The sequence below is a fragment of the Amphiprion ocellaris genome, chromosome 6, assembly GCF_022539595.1.
Source record: "Amphiprion ocellaris isolate individual 3 ecotype Okinawa chromosome 6, ASM2253959v1, whole genome shotgun sequence".
In the NCBI taxonomy this organism is placed as follows: Eukaryota; Metazoa; Chordata; class Actinopteri; family Pomacentridae; genus Amphiprion; species Amphiprion ocellaris.
Window position 1 is genome coordinate 751026 of NC_072771.1, and position 16605 is coordinate 767630.

A 16605-nucleotide genomic window follows, 5' to 3' on the forward strand; every position below is an offset into this window, starting at 1 on the left:
AGATTTGTGATCCAATTGGTTATAGTATTCTGTAGCAACTCCTAGCAGCTCTTCCGTTCCTGTTTGGTTCTGCTTAATGGTATTAGTATTCTGAATTAATTCTTGGGTTTGCTGTGAATTAAAATAAAGCCCATTAACTGTACTCTGGCTGTCGTGTTCTTATTGCCCTGCGCGTGAGTCGCTGTACCGGCATAACAACATGATCATAATGAACATAAAAAACATTGGTAGTTTTACTTTTAATTAAAATGTATGTAGATGTATCCCATGGACTGCAAAAGTCCCTCAATTATAGATTGACCCAGACAATTTTCTTGTCATTTTCACGAAGTTTTATGTAAATTTGGATCTTTTCTAGTCATTTTGGATCATTTTTGTGTCTTTGGGACAATTTTCGAGTCATTTAGGACAAATTTGATGTCATTCTGGACAAATTTTCTGTAATTATGGATCATTTTGAAGTCATTCTGGACGGGTCAATCTATAATTGTGGGACTTTTTGTATCATAGTTGACATTTTTGTGATATCCAGTCATTATTTATTAAAAAGTGATTGTTTCCATAATAAATAGTTATGGACTTTGAAAGACACGATCATAATGAACAAACAAATCTTAGTTTTTTTTACTTTCTTAAAAATATATGCAAGATATATCCCATGGACTTCAATAGTCTCTCAATTACAAATTGACCCCAAATTAATGTTTATTTCCCTCATGACATGTATATGTGACATTGTGCAGCAGGTGTGTGAGGGAGGAGAGTCTGTCCAGGTGAGGGAGGTGTACCTGCACAAGGCCTGTACACAGTCTCTATATTACTCATTTTCTTCACACATTTTACATCTATGCTAATACTGTTTGTACTATATTTTTAGGACACATTTTTCTACTTATGTTTATATTTTTAGTTCGTATTATGATCTTGTGCTTTTCTACATATTTTGCACTGTTTATATTTTTTACTTTTGAATGGGAGCAACTGTAATGTCAGTGACTTACCCTCCATGATAAATAAAGTATTCTTAATTCTGGCTAAAGTGCTGTGTGTTGTGTTCACAGTCGGGCTGGCACTTTAACGCATGAATTTCAGTTAATTAATAGCAGAAAAAATACCACGTTAAAACAACGCATTTAATTGCACTTTTCTCAGTTGTTGTTTATGTCGTTTTGTGTCTCATTTTGTCATTTTGTGTCTCATTTGTTGTTTTGTGTCTCATTTGTTGTTTTGTGTCTCATTTTTGTAGTTTTGTGTCTCTTCTGTTGTTTTGCATCTTGTTTTCATTGTGTCTCGTCTTTGTCATTTTGTGTCTCATTTTTGTAGGTTTGTGTCTCGTCTTTGTCATTTTGTGTGTCATTTTTGTAGTTTTGTGTCTCGTCTTTGTCATTTTGTGTCTCATTTTTGTAGTTTTGTGTCTTGTCTTTGTCATTTTGTGTCTCATTTTTGTCACTTTGTGTCTCGATTTTGTCGTTTTGTGTCTCTTTTGGCTGTTTTCTTTTCTCATCCGTGTTTCCAGACTCTTCCTCTCTTCTCTGCTCATCATCAGTAGATGTTCCTCCATGCTGGATGGATCTCCACCAACTATCTCCTCTGTTCTCTGTTTCTGCTGTATTTATTTATTCATCCCGGAGGTTGGATTTTGCTCAGTCTGACACAGTTTAGCTGAAGTACCAACATACGCCACCAGGAGGAACAGGCGATGTGGTTCTAACTGTAATATCTGCATCTGGAGGAACAGGTAGTTGAAACAAACCAACAGTTAGAGCAGAAGGTGAAGTTCTGGCTGCAGATGAATCAGATTCAAAGATCAAACTGACGGTGAGGAAGCAGCGTCGACATGAAGCAGCTTCACTCTGTCAGTTCTGCATTAAAGATTGCAACAGAAGGCAGGAAACACTCATGACACATTCAACGTCTCTGCATCACACTGATACCACAGAGAGAGGAGGAGGTGCTGCAGGGCGACACTTCACAGGAGGAGGCCAAAGCAGGAGGACGTCCAGCAGAAGCTCCAAGCTGCAGGAAAACTAAGAACACAGGAAGAAAGACGTCGAGGGGAACAGAGGAGGACAAAAGTTTAGAAAGACCAAGTGAGACAGGAGACAAGTGGACGAAGGTGGAGAACCAGGAGGAGCAGAAGAACCAGAGGAGAGGAGGAGCTGTGGAGTCACCATGGAGGAGGACATCAGGAAGCAGGGGATGCTCTACCTGCAGCAGCAGAGGTTTGGAAAGGTACCAGCAATGCTAATACCAAGGCTAACAACACTAACACCAAGACTAACAGCGCTAACAGCAAGGCTAACAGGGCTAACACCAAGGCTAGCAGGGCTAACATCACTGGTAACAGCTCTAACATGACAGGAATGTCTGACAATACAACAGCAACCCTAGCACACAATGCTAACAGGGCTAACATCACTGCTAACAGGGCTAACACCAAGGCTAACAGTGCTAACACCAAGGCTAACACAACAGGAATGTCTGACACACAATGCTAACACCACTGCTAACAATGCTAACACAATGGGAATGTCAAACAATATGACAGCAACCCAGACACACAATGCTAACACCACTGCTAACAGCGCTAACATGACAGTAATGTCAGACAACACAACAGCAAAGCTGACACACAATGCTAACACCACTGCTAACAGCGCTAACATGACAGTAATGTCAGACAACACAACAGCAAAGCTGACACACAATGCTAACAGCAAGGCTAACTGTGCTAACACCACTGCTAACAATGCTAACATGACAGAAATGTCTGACACACAATGCTAACACCACTGCTAACAATGCTAACACAACAGGAATGTCTGATCAACACAACAGCAAACGTGACACACAATGCTAACACTACTGCTAACAATGCTAACATGACAGGAATGTTGAACACAACAGCAAACCTGACACACAATGCTATCAGCAAGGCTAACAGTGCTAATGCTAATACAACAAGGATAATTTCATAATATAACTGTACAACAGGCATAGAAAACCTGACATAGAATGCTAACAGCTCTGCTAACAATGCTAGAACTAACACAACAGGAATGTCTATGTAGCACAACAATAATGCTAACACCAAGGCTAACTGTGCTTACACACACAGGAATATCTGGCCAACACAACAGTAAACCTGACACACAATGCTAACACTAAGGCTAACAGTGCTAACATGATACGAATATGTATGTTACACAACAGCAACCCTGACATACCATACCAAACCACTGCTGTCAAAGCTAATGCTAATACAACAAGGATGATTTCATAATATAATGGTACAACATAGAATGCTAACAGCTCTGCTAACAATGCTAGAACTAACACTGCAAGAATGTCAATGTAACACAACAGTAACACTAACACCATGGCTAACTGTGCTAACACAACTGAAATGTCTGTGTAACACAACAGCAACTCCTGACACACAATGCTAACACCAAGGCTATCAGTGCTAATGCATCCAGAATGTCTATGTAGCCCAAAGGCACCTTGACACACAACCCTAACACTCCTTCTGACAAAGCTAATGCTAATACAATGAGGATGATTCCATAATATCACGGCATAGCAGAAACAGCAAAATGCTAACAGCACTGCTAACAATGCTAATGCTAACACAACATGACTTTATGAGCCTGAAGGACCTCAGAGAGTTCCTCCTTCATCTGTTCATCACCTTCAGGAGGAACCTGAGCTTCAACGTCTCCAAATCTCTGACCTCCTAAACCTCTGAATCACTAAGACGTGATTAGAGCTGCTGAATGGACTGTTGTTCTCACTGTGTGTGTGTGTGTGTGTGTGTGTGTGTGTGTGTGTGTGTGTGTGTGTGTGTGTGTGTGTGTGTGTGTGTGTGTGTGTGTGTGTAGAAGTGGAAGCGTGTGTGGTGCGTCCTGTACAGAGAAAGTTCCTGTTCCATCTCCAGACTGGAGTTCTTTGAGTGTAAAGACGGAGGGAACGTGGAGAAGAACGACAAAAGTCTCCGCAAACAGCAAGAACACAAGAAGGTACCACACTCTGATGGGTTCTACTGAGTTCTACTGGACTCTACTGTGTTCTACTATATTCTACTTTTCCACGTTTCCAAAGTGTTCTACTGGACTCTACTGGGTTCTATGATGTTCTGCTGGGTTGTATGTTCCATGATCCAAAGTGTTCTACTGGACTCTACTGTGTTCTACTAAACTGTACTTCGTTCCCCTCCACTCTACTATGTTCTACTGCGTTCTACGTCCTTCACTCTTCAGTCCGGTTGACTTGGCTTCACTAACTCAGCTCTGTTACTATGGCGACGCTGTGGTGTGTCTCCTAGGTGATCCGTCTGTCCGACTGTATCCGGGTGTCGGAGGTGGAGATGGACGGCTGTCCCAGAGACACCGGACCCTTCCTGGTGGAGACCACCGACAAGATCTATGTGTTCGCTGCCGACCGGAACCAGCTGGACGAGTGGACGCACAAACTGTGTGAGATCGCGTTTCCTGTAGGTACACAACGCAACACACAATGTAACACAATGTAACACACAATGCAACACAACGTAACACACAATGTAACACAATGTGACACAATGTAACACAACCTAACGGAACATACAACATAGCGTAGCACAGTGTAACAAAATGTAACACAAAAGCACACACAACGTAACACAACACAACACACAACCTAACACAACATAACACTCAGCAACACAATGTAGCACCGTGCAACACAACGTAACACAACATAACATGACGTAACACACAACATAACGCAACATAACACACAACATAAAACACAGTGTAACACAACATAACACACAATGTAAAACAATGTAACACAACATAACACACAATGTAACACAACGCAACACACAGTAACACACTGTAACACAACATAGCACAATGTAAAACAATGCAACACAGTAACACAACGTAGCACAAAGTAACACAACATAACACAATGCAACACAAAACATAACACAATATAACACAATGTAACACACAGTAATACAACAATGTAACACAATGTAACACAACGCAACAAACAGTAACACTCAGTAACACAATGCAACACAAAATAACACAACGGAACACGGCGTAACACACAACACAACACACAGTAACACAATGTAACACAACATAACACAATGCAACACAGTAACACAATGTAACACAACGTAACACAACACAACACAACTAACACACAATGTAACACAACGTAACACAATGCAACACAACGGAACACAGTAACACAATGTAACACACAACCAACACACAACGTAACACAAGGTAACACTCAGTAACACACACAGACACACAAAGATCTTCAGTTTCCAGCCACAGGTGACAGAAACTGATGTGTCGTTTGAGGAATGTCATGTCAGAATGTTTCTGATCACGTCATTGATGTTTTTAGATGTCAGATTCATCAAACGTTTTATCTCGTGGTGACGCTGCGGTTCTACAGAAGATCACTGACAGTCCTGTTCCTGTCTGAGCTCAGGTGTGTTGTTCCACCTGTAGATGGCTGTAGTCACCTGAACATGAACCAGAGAAGAGGAACAGGAGGTGTTTGGTTCTCACAAGTGTGTCGACATATGTCTCCGTCCGTCTGTGGTCTCTGGTTTATTGAAGCCGGTTGTCATGGAAACGGCTCTGGTGTGGGTTAACGATGGTACGGGAGCTTCAAGAACACGGAACTTTAAACTGACCGAACATGAGAAACAGTCCCGAGTCAATAAAGTCTGTTTGTGTTGTTCTAACTAGCAGCACACATCCACTTCCTGTTTCACACTGCATGATGGGAAACGCAAATGGCCAATCAGATGGCAGCGATCAGACTGATGTCACAAATAACACAAATACAGTCGTTACAAGTAAATCCCAAATATGTTGTCTCACATATTGCAGCAAAGACACAACACAACCACAAAGACACAAAACAACCACAAAGAGACACAGCAGATCAATCAGACCGATCAGATCGATCAGATCGATCAGCTGACTGATCAGGTGAATAAAATCAACTGTATAAAAGAATAATAATACAATAAATAATAAGATCAACTGAATAAAAATCAGGGTATTGATCAGAGTATTTATTGATGACTGTGTTCCAGATGAGCTGGATGGATCCTGGAGTGAAGAGAGGAAGTCTGCAGAGAGCAGCCAGGGTGGAGGAAGATGAAGGAATGGAGGACAACTTCCTGTACAGCGGCCGAGACACAGGTACACCTGTCTGTCTTTCTACCTGTCTGTCTACCTGTCTCTCTGCTCCTCTTTTACATTCATGATTTGAAATCATGACACTTTATTACATCAGGACCTCCAGATCATCAGCTGCACAACAGAACTTTATGGAGATGCAAAACATCTAAACATATTCACTAAACAACAAAAATATTCACAAAACAACTATAATTAATCACAAAACAACTGAAAATGTTTACAAAACAACTGAAAAATGTTTACAAAACAACTGAAAAATATTCACAAAACAACAAAAAAATTCACAAAACAACTAATAATATTCACAAAACTACTATAAAAACTTCACAACTAAAAATACCCACAAAACAACTAAAAATATTCACAGACCAACCAAAAATTGTCGCAAAATAACTAATAACCAGGATCCATTGATTGATTGATTGATTGATTGATTGATTGATTGATTGATTGATTATCAGCGTGAACCTACTGATTTATTGGTTCTAAGGTTTTAACGTCTGTCATGATGTTTTAATGAGCTTCATGTGCAGCAGATGCTTTTATTTTTATCTTTATTTTCTGTTTAGAATTCCGCTGAAGCTTTGTTCATTTTTCTACGTTTCTCCTGTTCTGTTTTTCTGTTTCTTGCACCAGTCAGACTTCCTCTGTCACACCTTCAACCAAACCTCACTTCCTCCTCCGTTCTCCCAGCGCCGCTAAATATAGCTGCCGGAGGCTAACATGACGCATTATCACACACACACACACACACACACACACACACACACACACACACACACACACACACACACACACACACACACACACACACAGATAAAAGTGTAACCTCAAGGCGTCTCTTCTTTTAATAACTCGTTCATTCGTCTGAATCCAGTCTTCAGGTCAAACACTTAAAGTTTCTCAGTAACCAGAGAATGTTCAACACACTGACGTTATTTACTTTATTTACTTTATTTACCGGTGGAAAAAGTAGAAACAAACAAAAACTCTCTGGGTCAGTCTATCTACAGGGGTTCCTCGGGGTCAGTCTATCTACAGGGGTTCCTCGGGGTCAGTCTATCTATAGGGGTTCCTCAGGGGTCAGTCTATCTACAGGAGTTCCTCAGGGGTCAGTCTATCTACACGGGTTCCTCAGGGTCAGTCTATCTACAGGGGTTCCTCAGGGGTCAGTCTATGTACAGGGGTTCCTCAGGGTCAGTCTATCTACAGGGGTTCCTCAGGGGTCAGTCTATGTACAGGGGTTCCTCAGGGGTCAGTCTATCTACAGGGGTTCCTCAGGGGTCAGTGCTCGGTCCTCCTCTTCTCATTAAACACAATAATCCTCTCCCATGGTTCCTCCACCATCTCTAAGCTGATGATACCCAGCTCTTCCTGACGTTCCTCCAGACCACCACATGGATCTCATCATCCTTGCAGATATCTGGAAGAACAAACTCCACCTTCAGCTCCACCTCTCCCAGACTGAGCTCCTTGTCCTCCCAGCCAGTCCCTCTATTCAGCAAGAAACCAACATCCAGCTGGAATCATCTCAGACCCACAAAGTCCTCCAGGCACTTGGACATGATGGATGACCATCTAACCTTCAGGGTTCATGAGTCCTCTGCTGCTCGGTCATGTCGGTTCATCCTGTAGAACATCAGGAAGATCAGGAAGATCTCCTCCTCGAGGTCTCCACTCCCTCCCTCCAACCAAAGGTTCCTGATCCAACCTCCACAGCAACTGGACTCTTCTCCTCTCAGGTTCCTGGTGGTGGAACCAAACGCTGGTCAGTCTTTCAGAAAAGACTAAAAACCAGAACCTCACTGAACATCTTCATACTCAACAGAAAAACCAATCCTCTTAGATCTGTACTTCCTGTAGATGCCACGGTCCGATTATCTCACCTGAACCTGGTCTATCTTCTCTGACTAGATCCTTCATGTGGTGGATCGACTCTCAGGTGGACGTCTTTGGATAAAAGCGTCTGATCAATGAAACTGTAGGACTGTAGCTGAATCCCGTCAAGTCAGATAAAAACTAGTCGGTTCTGGGTGGGTTCTGGGTGGGTTCTGGGTGGGTTCTGGGTGGGTCAGGTTTGATTTTCCGTCTCGTCTGGTTTGAACAGTCTTAGTTTCCACTGCAGTCTGAGCTCAGGCTGTGTGTAGTTGTGTAGTTGTGTTGTGTAGTGGAAACTTTGTGTGTTTGTGGGTTCCTGCAGCGAGCCGCCGTCCGTCGCAGGATGACCTCAGCGTTTATCTGCGAGGACCAAGTTCCTCCTTCTGAACAGGAAGTACTCGACGCTGCAGCGACTCGAATCTCCAGACCAGAGTGTGCGACAGTTTCAGCTCTGATTGCGTTTTATTTCAGAGAACCAGAACCCCAGCAGGGTCAAGTTCCTCGTTCCCCAAGTCACACCCGGATACACACAAAACACACTTCAAAAATAAAGGCACAAGTGTCAGAATAAAACCAGCATTTTCAGAATAATGTTAGAAATTTGAAAGGAAAGTCTGAATTCTTCAAATAAAAGTCCTAAACTTGAAACATAAAGTCAGGGTTGTGAAAATACAAACAGTATTTTAAGAATAAAGTCTGAATGATGGCAGTAAGTTTTAAATTCTCAAATTAAAGTAACAAATTTCAAAATAAAGCTATGTCAGAATAATGTCAGACTGTATTGTTTTATGTGTCAGAATAATATCTATACTTTCACAATAAAGTTGTAATTTGGAAAATAAAGCATTGTGAGAATAAAACAACATTTTCAAAGTAAAGGCAAGATTTTCCAAATAAAGTCAGACTTTGTTATTTCAACAAATGTAAGAACCGTTAGAATCCCATCTGAATTTTCAGTTTTACATGTAGTACTGCAGTTTTACACGTAGTACTGCAGTTTTACATGCAGTACTGCAGTTTTATATGTAGTACTGCAGGTTTACACGTAGAATTGCAGTTTTACACGCAGTACTGCAGTTTTACACACAGTACTGTAGTTTTACATGCAGCACTGCAGTTTTATACACAGTACTTCAGTTTTACACGTACTACCGCAGTTTTACACACAGTACTGCAGTTTTACATGCAGTACTGCAGTTTTACATGTTGTACTGTAGTTTTACACGTACTGCTGCAGTTTTACATGTTGTACTGTAGTTTTACACGTACTACCGCAGTTTTACATACAGTACTGCAGTCTTACATGCAGTACTGCAGTTTTACACGTAGTACTGTAGTTTTACACGCAGTACTGCAGTTTTACACGCAGTACTGTAGTTTTACACGCAGTACTGCAGTTTTACACACAGTACTTCAGTTTTACACGTACTACCGCAATTTTACACGTAGTACTGCGGTTTTACATGCAGTACTGCAGTTTTACATGTTGTACTGTAGTTTTACATGTACTACTGCAGTTTTACATGTTGTACTGTAGTTTTACACGTACTACCGCAGTTTTACACACAGTACTGCAGTCTTACATGCAGTACTGCAGTTTTACACGTAGTACTGTAGTTTTACACGCAATACTGCAGTTTTACACGCAGTACTGTAGTTTTACACGCAGTACTGCAGTTTTACACACAGTACTTCAGTTTTACACGTACTACTGCAATTTTACACGTAGTACTGCAGTTTTACATGCAGTACTGCAGTTTTACATGTTGTACTGTAGTTTTACATGTACTACTGCAGTTTTACCTGCAGTAGTACTATATATAGTACCTGAGTGTGACGGTTCTTTTACCACAGTAAAAGCCTCTCTGAGGTTGTGAAGAACTGAAGCAGCTTCTGTTGCCCCAAAAACCTCCAAACAGGTGCTTCCTGTCCCATATCCTCCAACAGCTTCCTGCCCCCTGAAGGGCAAATAACTGACTCCTAAGGGGGCAAATCGACAACTCCTACAGGGGTAAATAAAGAACTCCTACAGGGGTAAATAAATGACTCCTACAGGGGCAAATAAATGACTCCTACAGGGGCAAATAAATGACTCCTACAGGGGCAAATAAACGACTCCTACAGGGGCAAACAAACGACTGCTACAGGGGCAAACGACTCCTAAGGGGGCAAATAAACAACTCCTACAGGGGCAAATAAACGACTCCTACAGGGGCAAATAAATGACTGCTACAGGGGCAAACAAATGACTCCTACAGGGGCAAATAAACAACTCCTACAGGGGTAAATAAATGACTCCTACAGGGGCAAATAAACAACTCCTACAGGGGCAAATAAACAACTGCTACAGGGGCAAATAAACAACTCCTACAGGGGCAAATAAACGACTGCTACAGGGGCAAATAAAGAACTCCTACAGGGGTAAATAAACGACTTCTTTGTTCTTTTTCATGTTTGTGTTTTTCTGTTTTTCTACAGCTTTAATTCACTTCTTTCACTCCGTCTTTACGGTTTTCGTCTATTATCTCATTTATTATGTCCTTAATTATGTGGTTTATTATCTTGTTTATTATCTGTTTATTATCTCATTTATTATCTCGTTTATTGTCTGGTTTATTATCTGGTTTATCATCTCGTTTATTTTCAGGCCGGGACTTCAGAGTCTCTGTTCGGAGGACGGAGGCGTCGGATCGCTGCCGGCTGAAAGGAGACGGCATCCTGAGAGCCGACGGAGACGCTCTGCACCTGCTGGACAGGACAGGTGACTTCCTGTACACCTGGCCGTACAGGTACCTGAGACGCTTCGGACGGGACAAGGTGACACACACACACACACACACACACACACACACACACACACACACACAAGTTTCAGAATAAACTACAAAATATAGTTGGGATTTTCAAAATAATGTCAGAATTGACAAATTAAAAACGAATTTTCACAATTTCTGAGTAAAGACTGCTGAAAGTCTGAAACTACCTCTGCATGTCATTTATTACCCAACAATCCAGAGTTTCAGAATAAAACTCTGTGGTTTGCTGATGCTGACCGCAGCCCGACACCTGCTGAGCTCCAGACGATAGCGGCTTAGCTAACCCTGAGAAATGGACTGTGGGTTTAAAATGAGATAATGAGTAGATTCTGGTACAGAGATAATAAACTATGGATTACAGATAATAACTTCTGGTTTAGAGATAATAAATTCTGGTTTACAAATAATAAACTTTGGTTTAGAGATAATAAATTCTGGTTTAGAGATAATGAACTCTAGTTTAGAGATAATAAATTCTGGTTTAGAGATAGTAAACTCTGGTTTACAGATAATACATTTTGGTTTAGAGATAATAAATTCTGGTTTAGAGATAAAAAAACTGTCTCTGGTTTAGAGATAATAAATTCTGGTTTAGAGATAATGAACGCTAGTTTAGAGATAATAAATTCTGGTTTAGAGATAGTAAACTCTGGTTTACAGATAATACATTTTGGTTTAGAGATAATAAACTCTGGTTTAGAGATTAAAAAAACTGTCTCTGGTTTAGAGATAATAAATTCTGGTTTACAGATAATAAACTCTGGTTTAGAGATAATAAATTCTGGTTTAGAGATAATAAACTCTGGTTTAGAGATAGTAAACTCTGGTTTACAGATAATAAATTTTGGTTTAGAGATAATAAACTCTGGTTTAGAGATAAAAAATGTCTCTGGTTTAGAGATAAATTCTGGTTTAGAGATAATAAATTCTGGTTTAGAGATAATAAACTCTGGTTTAGAGATAATAAATTCTGGTTTAGAGATAATAAACTCTGGTTTAGAGATAATAAATTCTGGTTTAGAGATAATAAATTCTGGTTTAGAGATAGTAAACTCTGGTTTAGAGATAATAGACTCTGGTTTAGAGATAATAAATTCTGCTTTAGAGATAAATTCTGGTTTAGAGACAATAAATTCTTATTTAAATATAAATTCTGGTTTAGAGATAATAAATTCTGGTTTAGAGATAATGAACTCTAGTTTAGAGATAATAAATGCTGGTTTAGAGATAGTAAACTCTGGTTTACAGATAATAAATTTTGGTTTAGAGATAATAAACTCTGGTTTAGAGATTAAAAAACTGTCTCTGGTTTAGAGATAATAAATTCTGGTTTAGAGATAATAAATTCTGGTTTAGAGATAGTAAACTCTGGTTTAGAGATAATAAACTCTGGTTTAGAGATAATAAATTCTGGTTTAGAGATAAATTCTGGTTTAGACACAATAAATTCTTATTTAAATATAAATTCTGGTTTAGAGATAATAAATTCTGGTTTAGAGATAATAAATTCTGGTTTAGAGATAATAAATTCTGGTTTAGAGATAATAAATTCTGGTTTAGAGATAACAAACTCCGTCTTTCTGGTTTATCTCTTCAGTCCACTTTCTCCTTCGAGGCGGGGCGTCGCTGTGATTCCGGGGAAGGAAGCTTCGAGTTTGACACCAAACAGGGAAACCTGCTGTTCCAGGCAGTGGAGGCTGCGATTAACCTGCAGAAAGTCTCCGCCCCCCTCAGACAGACCTCTGGGGGTGGACAGGTGAGGCAACTCAACACACCTCCCACAATCCCCACAGCTCACCTCTGTCTTTCACAGTAAAGGCAAGAGTTTTCACAATAAAAGCAGGGTTTTCACAATAAAGGCAGGGATTTTCCACAATAAAGGCATGGTTTTTCACAATAAACACAGAGGTTTTTCACAGTAAATGCAGTTTTATCAGATGAAAAGCAGGAATTTTCAAAATAACGACAGTTTTCACAAAATTGGCAGGAGTTTTTCACAATAAATTCAGGAGTTTTTAGAATTAAGTTTGGAGATTTTTTTTTTTAAAAAGGCAGAATTTCAAGGAGAAACACAGGGTTTTCAGAATAAAGGAAGTGTTCTCAAAATACAGTCAAGAAGTTTTACTGAGTGAAATTTCACTCAGTAAAGTCAGGACTTTCAGAGTGAAATCAGGATTTTCAGTATAAATTCAAAGTTTCAGTATAAAGAAGATTCCTTTCAAGGAACCTTCTTAAAGTCCAGTTGGATTGATTTAAACAACTTTGGATAACCATGACCTGGATGAATGAGAAACTACACAGACTTCAGTATAAAGGCAGAATTTTACAGAATAAAATCAGAATCATCAGAATACCAGAGACAATAAAACCCTGGACCTGCTGTATGCAAACATCAAGGATGCATACAGCTCCTCACCCCTCCCCCCACTGGGCCACTCAGATCACAACCTGGTGAGACTGCAGCCCATTTACATACCTATGGTGAAGAAACAACCCCCCACCACCAGGTATGTGAAGAAGTGGTCTGAGGAGGCCACTGAGGCGCTGCAGGACTGCTTTGAGACCACAGAGTGGGATGTGCTGTGTGGTCCACACGGGGAGGACATTGATGCACTGACAGACACTGTTACGGACTATATCAACTTCTGTGCAGAGAACATCGTACCGACCAGGAAAGTACGGTGTTTCTCTAACAGCAAACCCTGGGTGTCCCTGGAACTGAAGGCCCTGCTGAAGGAGAAGAGGAGGGTCTTTGGATCTGGGGACAAAGAGGAGCTGAGGAGGGTGCAGAAGGAGATAAAGAAGAAGATCAAGGCAGACAAGGCCAGCTACAGGACCAAGATGGAATCTCACCTGCAGGACAATAACACAAGGGAGGTCTGGAGAGACCTGAGATCCATCTCTGGTTACAGCAGAGGCCATGAGAGGGGAGCTGCAGCAGGAGGCCAGGAGTGGGCCAATGAGCTGAATCTGTTCTTTAACAGATTCGACTCTGCTCCCACTCCTCCCCCCTCTCATCAAAGCACCGACCAGCCAGCTCCTTCTTCACACCTCAGCTCTCTACCACCAACACCACCAACAGCACCCCTCCTCCCATCCCCGTCTTCTACCACCTCCGGACTCCGCATACAGCCCCATCACCCCTCCTCGTCTCACCCCCCACCATCACCTCCCCCTGCCACCCTCCCCCTGCCTCTCCATAACAGCTGATCAGGTGAGAAGTGAACTTAAAAAGATCAAGACCAGGAAAGCTGCAGGTCCTGATGGAATCAGCTCCAGACTCCTTAGAGACTGTGCAGACCAGCTCTGTCAGGTGCTGCTGCACATCTTTAACCTGAGCCTGAGTCTGGAGAGGGTTCCTCTGTTATGGAAGACTTCCTGCCTGGTTCCTGTCTCTAAGACCAGGAACCCCAGGGAGCCTAACCACTTCAGACCTGTGGCCCTCACTTCTCACCTGATGAAGACCATGGAGAGGATCGTCCTCAAGAACCTCCGTCCCCAGGTGAGCCAGTATCTGGATCCACTGCAGTTCGCCTACCAACCGAACATTGGAGTGGATGATGCAGTGGTCTACCTGCTGCACAGATCACTGACTCACCTGGAGAAACCCAGCAGCACTGTGAGGGTCATGTTCTTTGACTTCTCCAGTGCTTTCAACACCATCCAGCCTTCTCTGCTTAGGGTGAAGCTTGAAGGAGCAGGAGTAGACTGTCACCTGGCTGCTTGGACCATCGACTACCTCACCAACAGACCACAGTACGTGAGGCTTCAGGACTGTGTGTCTGATGTGGTAGTCAGCAGCATGGGGGCCCCACAGGGGACAGTGCTCTCCCCCTTTCTCTTCACCCTGTACACATCGGACTTCCACTACAACTCTGGGAGCTGTCACCTCCAGAAGTTCTCCGATGATACAGCCATTGTCGGGTATCTGAGAAGGACGAGCGGGAGTACAGGACGGTCATCTCTGACTTTGTGGACTGGTGTGAGCGAAACCATCTGCAGCTCAACGCCAGTAAGATGAAGGAGATGATCGTGGACTTCAGCAGGAGGAGGACACCCCGGACTGCACCAGTGAACATCCAGGGTTTGGACATTGACATGGTGGACACATACAAATACCTGGGTGTTCACCTCAACAACAAACTGGACTGGACACACAATACAGAGGTCCTGTACAAGAAGGGCCAAAGTCGTCTCCACCTGCTGAGGAGACTGAGGTCCTTTGGAGTGTGCAGGACTCTGCTCAGGACATTTTATGACTCTGTGGTAGCGTCTGCTATCTTCTATGCAGTGGTCTGCTGGGGAGCAGGGAGCACTGAAAGGGACAGAAAGAGACTAAACAGACTGGTCAGGAGGAGGTTCTGTCCTGGACTGTTCCCTGGACTCCATAGAGGAGGTGGGTGAGAGGAGGATGTTGGCAAAGCTCACATCCATCATGGACAATCCCTCTCACCCACTGCATGACACTGTGGGGTCTTTAAGCAGCTCCTTCAGCAGCAGACTGAGACATCCACCCTGCAAGAAAGAGCGCTATCGCAGGTCCTTCATCCCATCTGCTGTAAGACTTTACAACATCAGCATCACTGGCTGATGTTAACATAAACTGGACTATATCATTACCACCCCAAACCATAAAATTTGCACTGACATTCTTGCACTGCACATCTCTGCACTTTTAAACTTTATTTTTATTTTTATTTTTTCTGTTAAAAAATTTTGCCACCCTTGTATATATTGTAAATAAAGCTGCTGTAACAATGTAAATTTCCCCTGGAGTGGGGAGAAATAAAGAACTTTATCTTATCTATCTTATCTTATAAAATGACAGTTATCAGATTGAGGGTTTTCTTGTTTTTAATCCAGAATAATGCTTCTGTTTGTGGGTGTTTTTGTTGCAGGCGGCTGACGGAGTTTACAGCATGGTGTCCGAACCTCCGACCCTCCACATGGTTCATCACAAAGACAAAGAGAGTCCTGCAGCTCAGCAGCTACAGCGCCCCCTGCTGGTAGGAAACACAAACTACCAGTTCATCCAACAGGAGGACACATTCAACTAAAGCAATAACGGGAAACACTAAATACAGTGCCGGGAAAAAGTTTTTGCCCCCTTCTCAAATTCTTATTTTTGGCAGATTGTCTCCATTTTGATGTTTAAGATCCTCAAACTAATGAAAATATCAGACAATGATAACCCTAGTAATCACAAAATGCAGTTTTTAAATCATGATTATATTTATTAAGGAATAAAAACTCTTCAGAGGTCCCTGGCCCTGTGTGAAAAAGTCATTGCCCCCTAAACCTAAAAACTGGTTGGGCCACTCTCAGCAGCGTTTTCTAGAACTGGCAGTGAGTCTTTCACATCTCTGTGGAGATGTTCTGGTCCACTCTTCTTTGTTTTAATTCAGCAGCACTGGAGGGTTTTCCAGCATCAACGGCCTTTTTAAGGTCCTGCCAGCGTTTCAGTCAGATTCAGGTCCAGACTTCAACTCGGACACTCCAGAACCCTCATTTAGTTTTTTCAGCCTTTCAGAAGTCGACTTGCTGGAGTGTTTTGGATCGTTGTTCTGCTGCAGAACCCAAATGAGCTTCAGCTGGAGGTCAGGAACTGATGGTGGAACGTTCTCCTTCAGGATGTTCTGGTAGAGATCAGCACCACCACCATGTTGGACTGTTGATGATGTTCTTTTTCT

At 41.9% G+C, this 16605-nt stretch overlaps 1 protein-coding gene across 1 annotated transcript in view; it reads left to right on the top strand.

Annotated features, from left to right (window-relative positions):
* The first annotated feature begins 1767 nt into the window (after positions 1–1767).
* Positions 1768–16605, top strand: part of dok2 (docking protein 2) — an 18886-nt gene continuing 4048 nt past the window's right edge. The window contains exons 1-7 of the mRNA XM_023291499.3: positions 1768–2232; positions 3882–4019; positions 4325–4492; positions 6113–6221; positions 10747–10916; positions 12513–12671; positions 15814–15921. Of these exons, the coding sequence (XP_023147267.2) occupies positions 2173–2232; positions 3882–4019; positions 4325–4492; positions 6113–6221; positions 10747–10916; positions 12513–12671; positions 15814–15921 (912 nt within the window). The 5' untranslated portion in view covers positions 1768–2172. The remainder of the gene's footprint in view (positions 2233–3881; positions 4020–4324; positions 4493–6112; positions 6222–10746; positions 10917–12512; positions 12672–15813; positions 15922–16605) is intronic.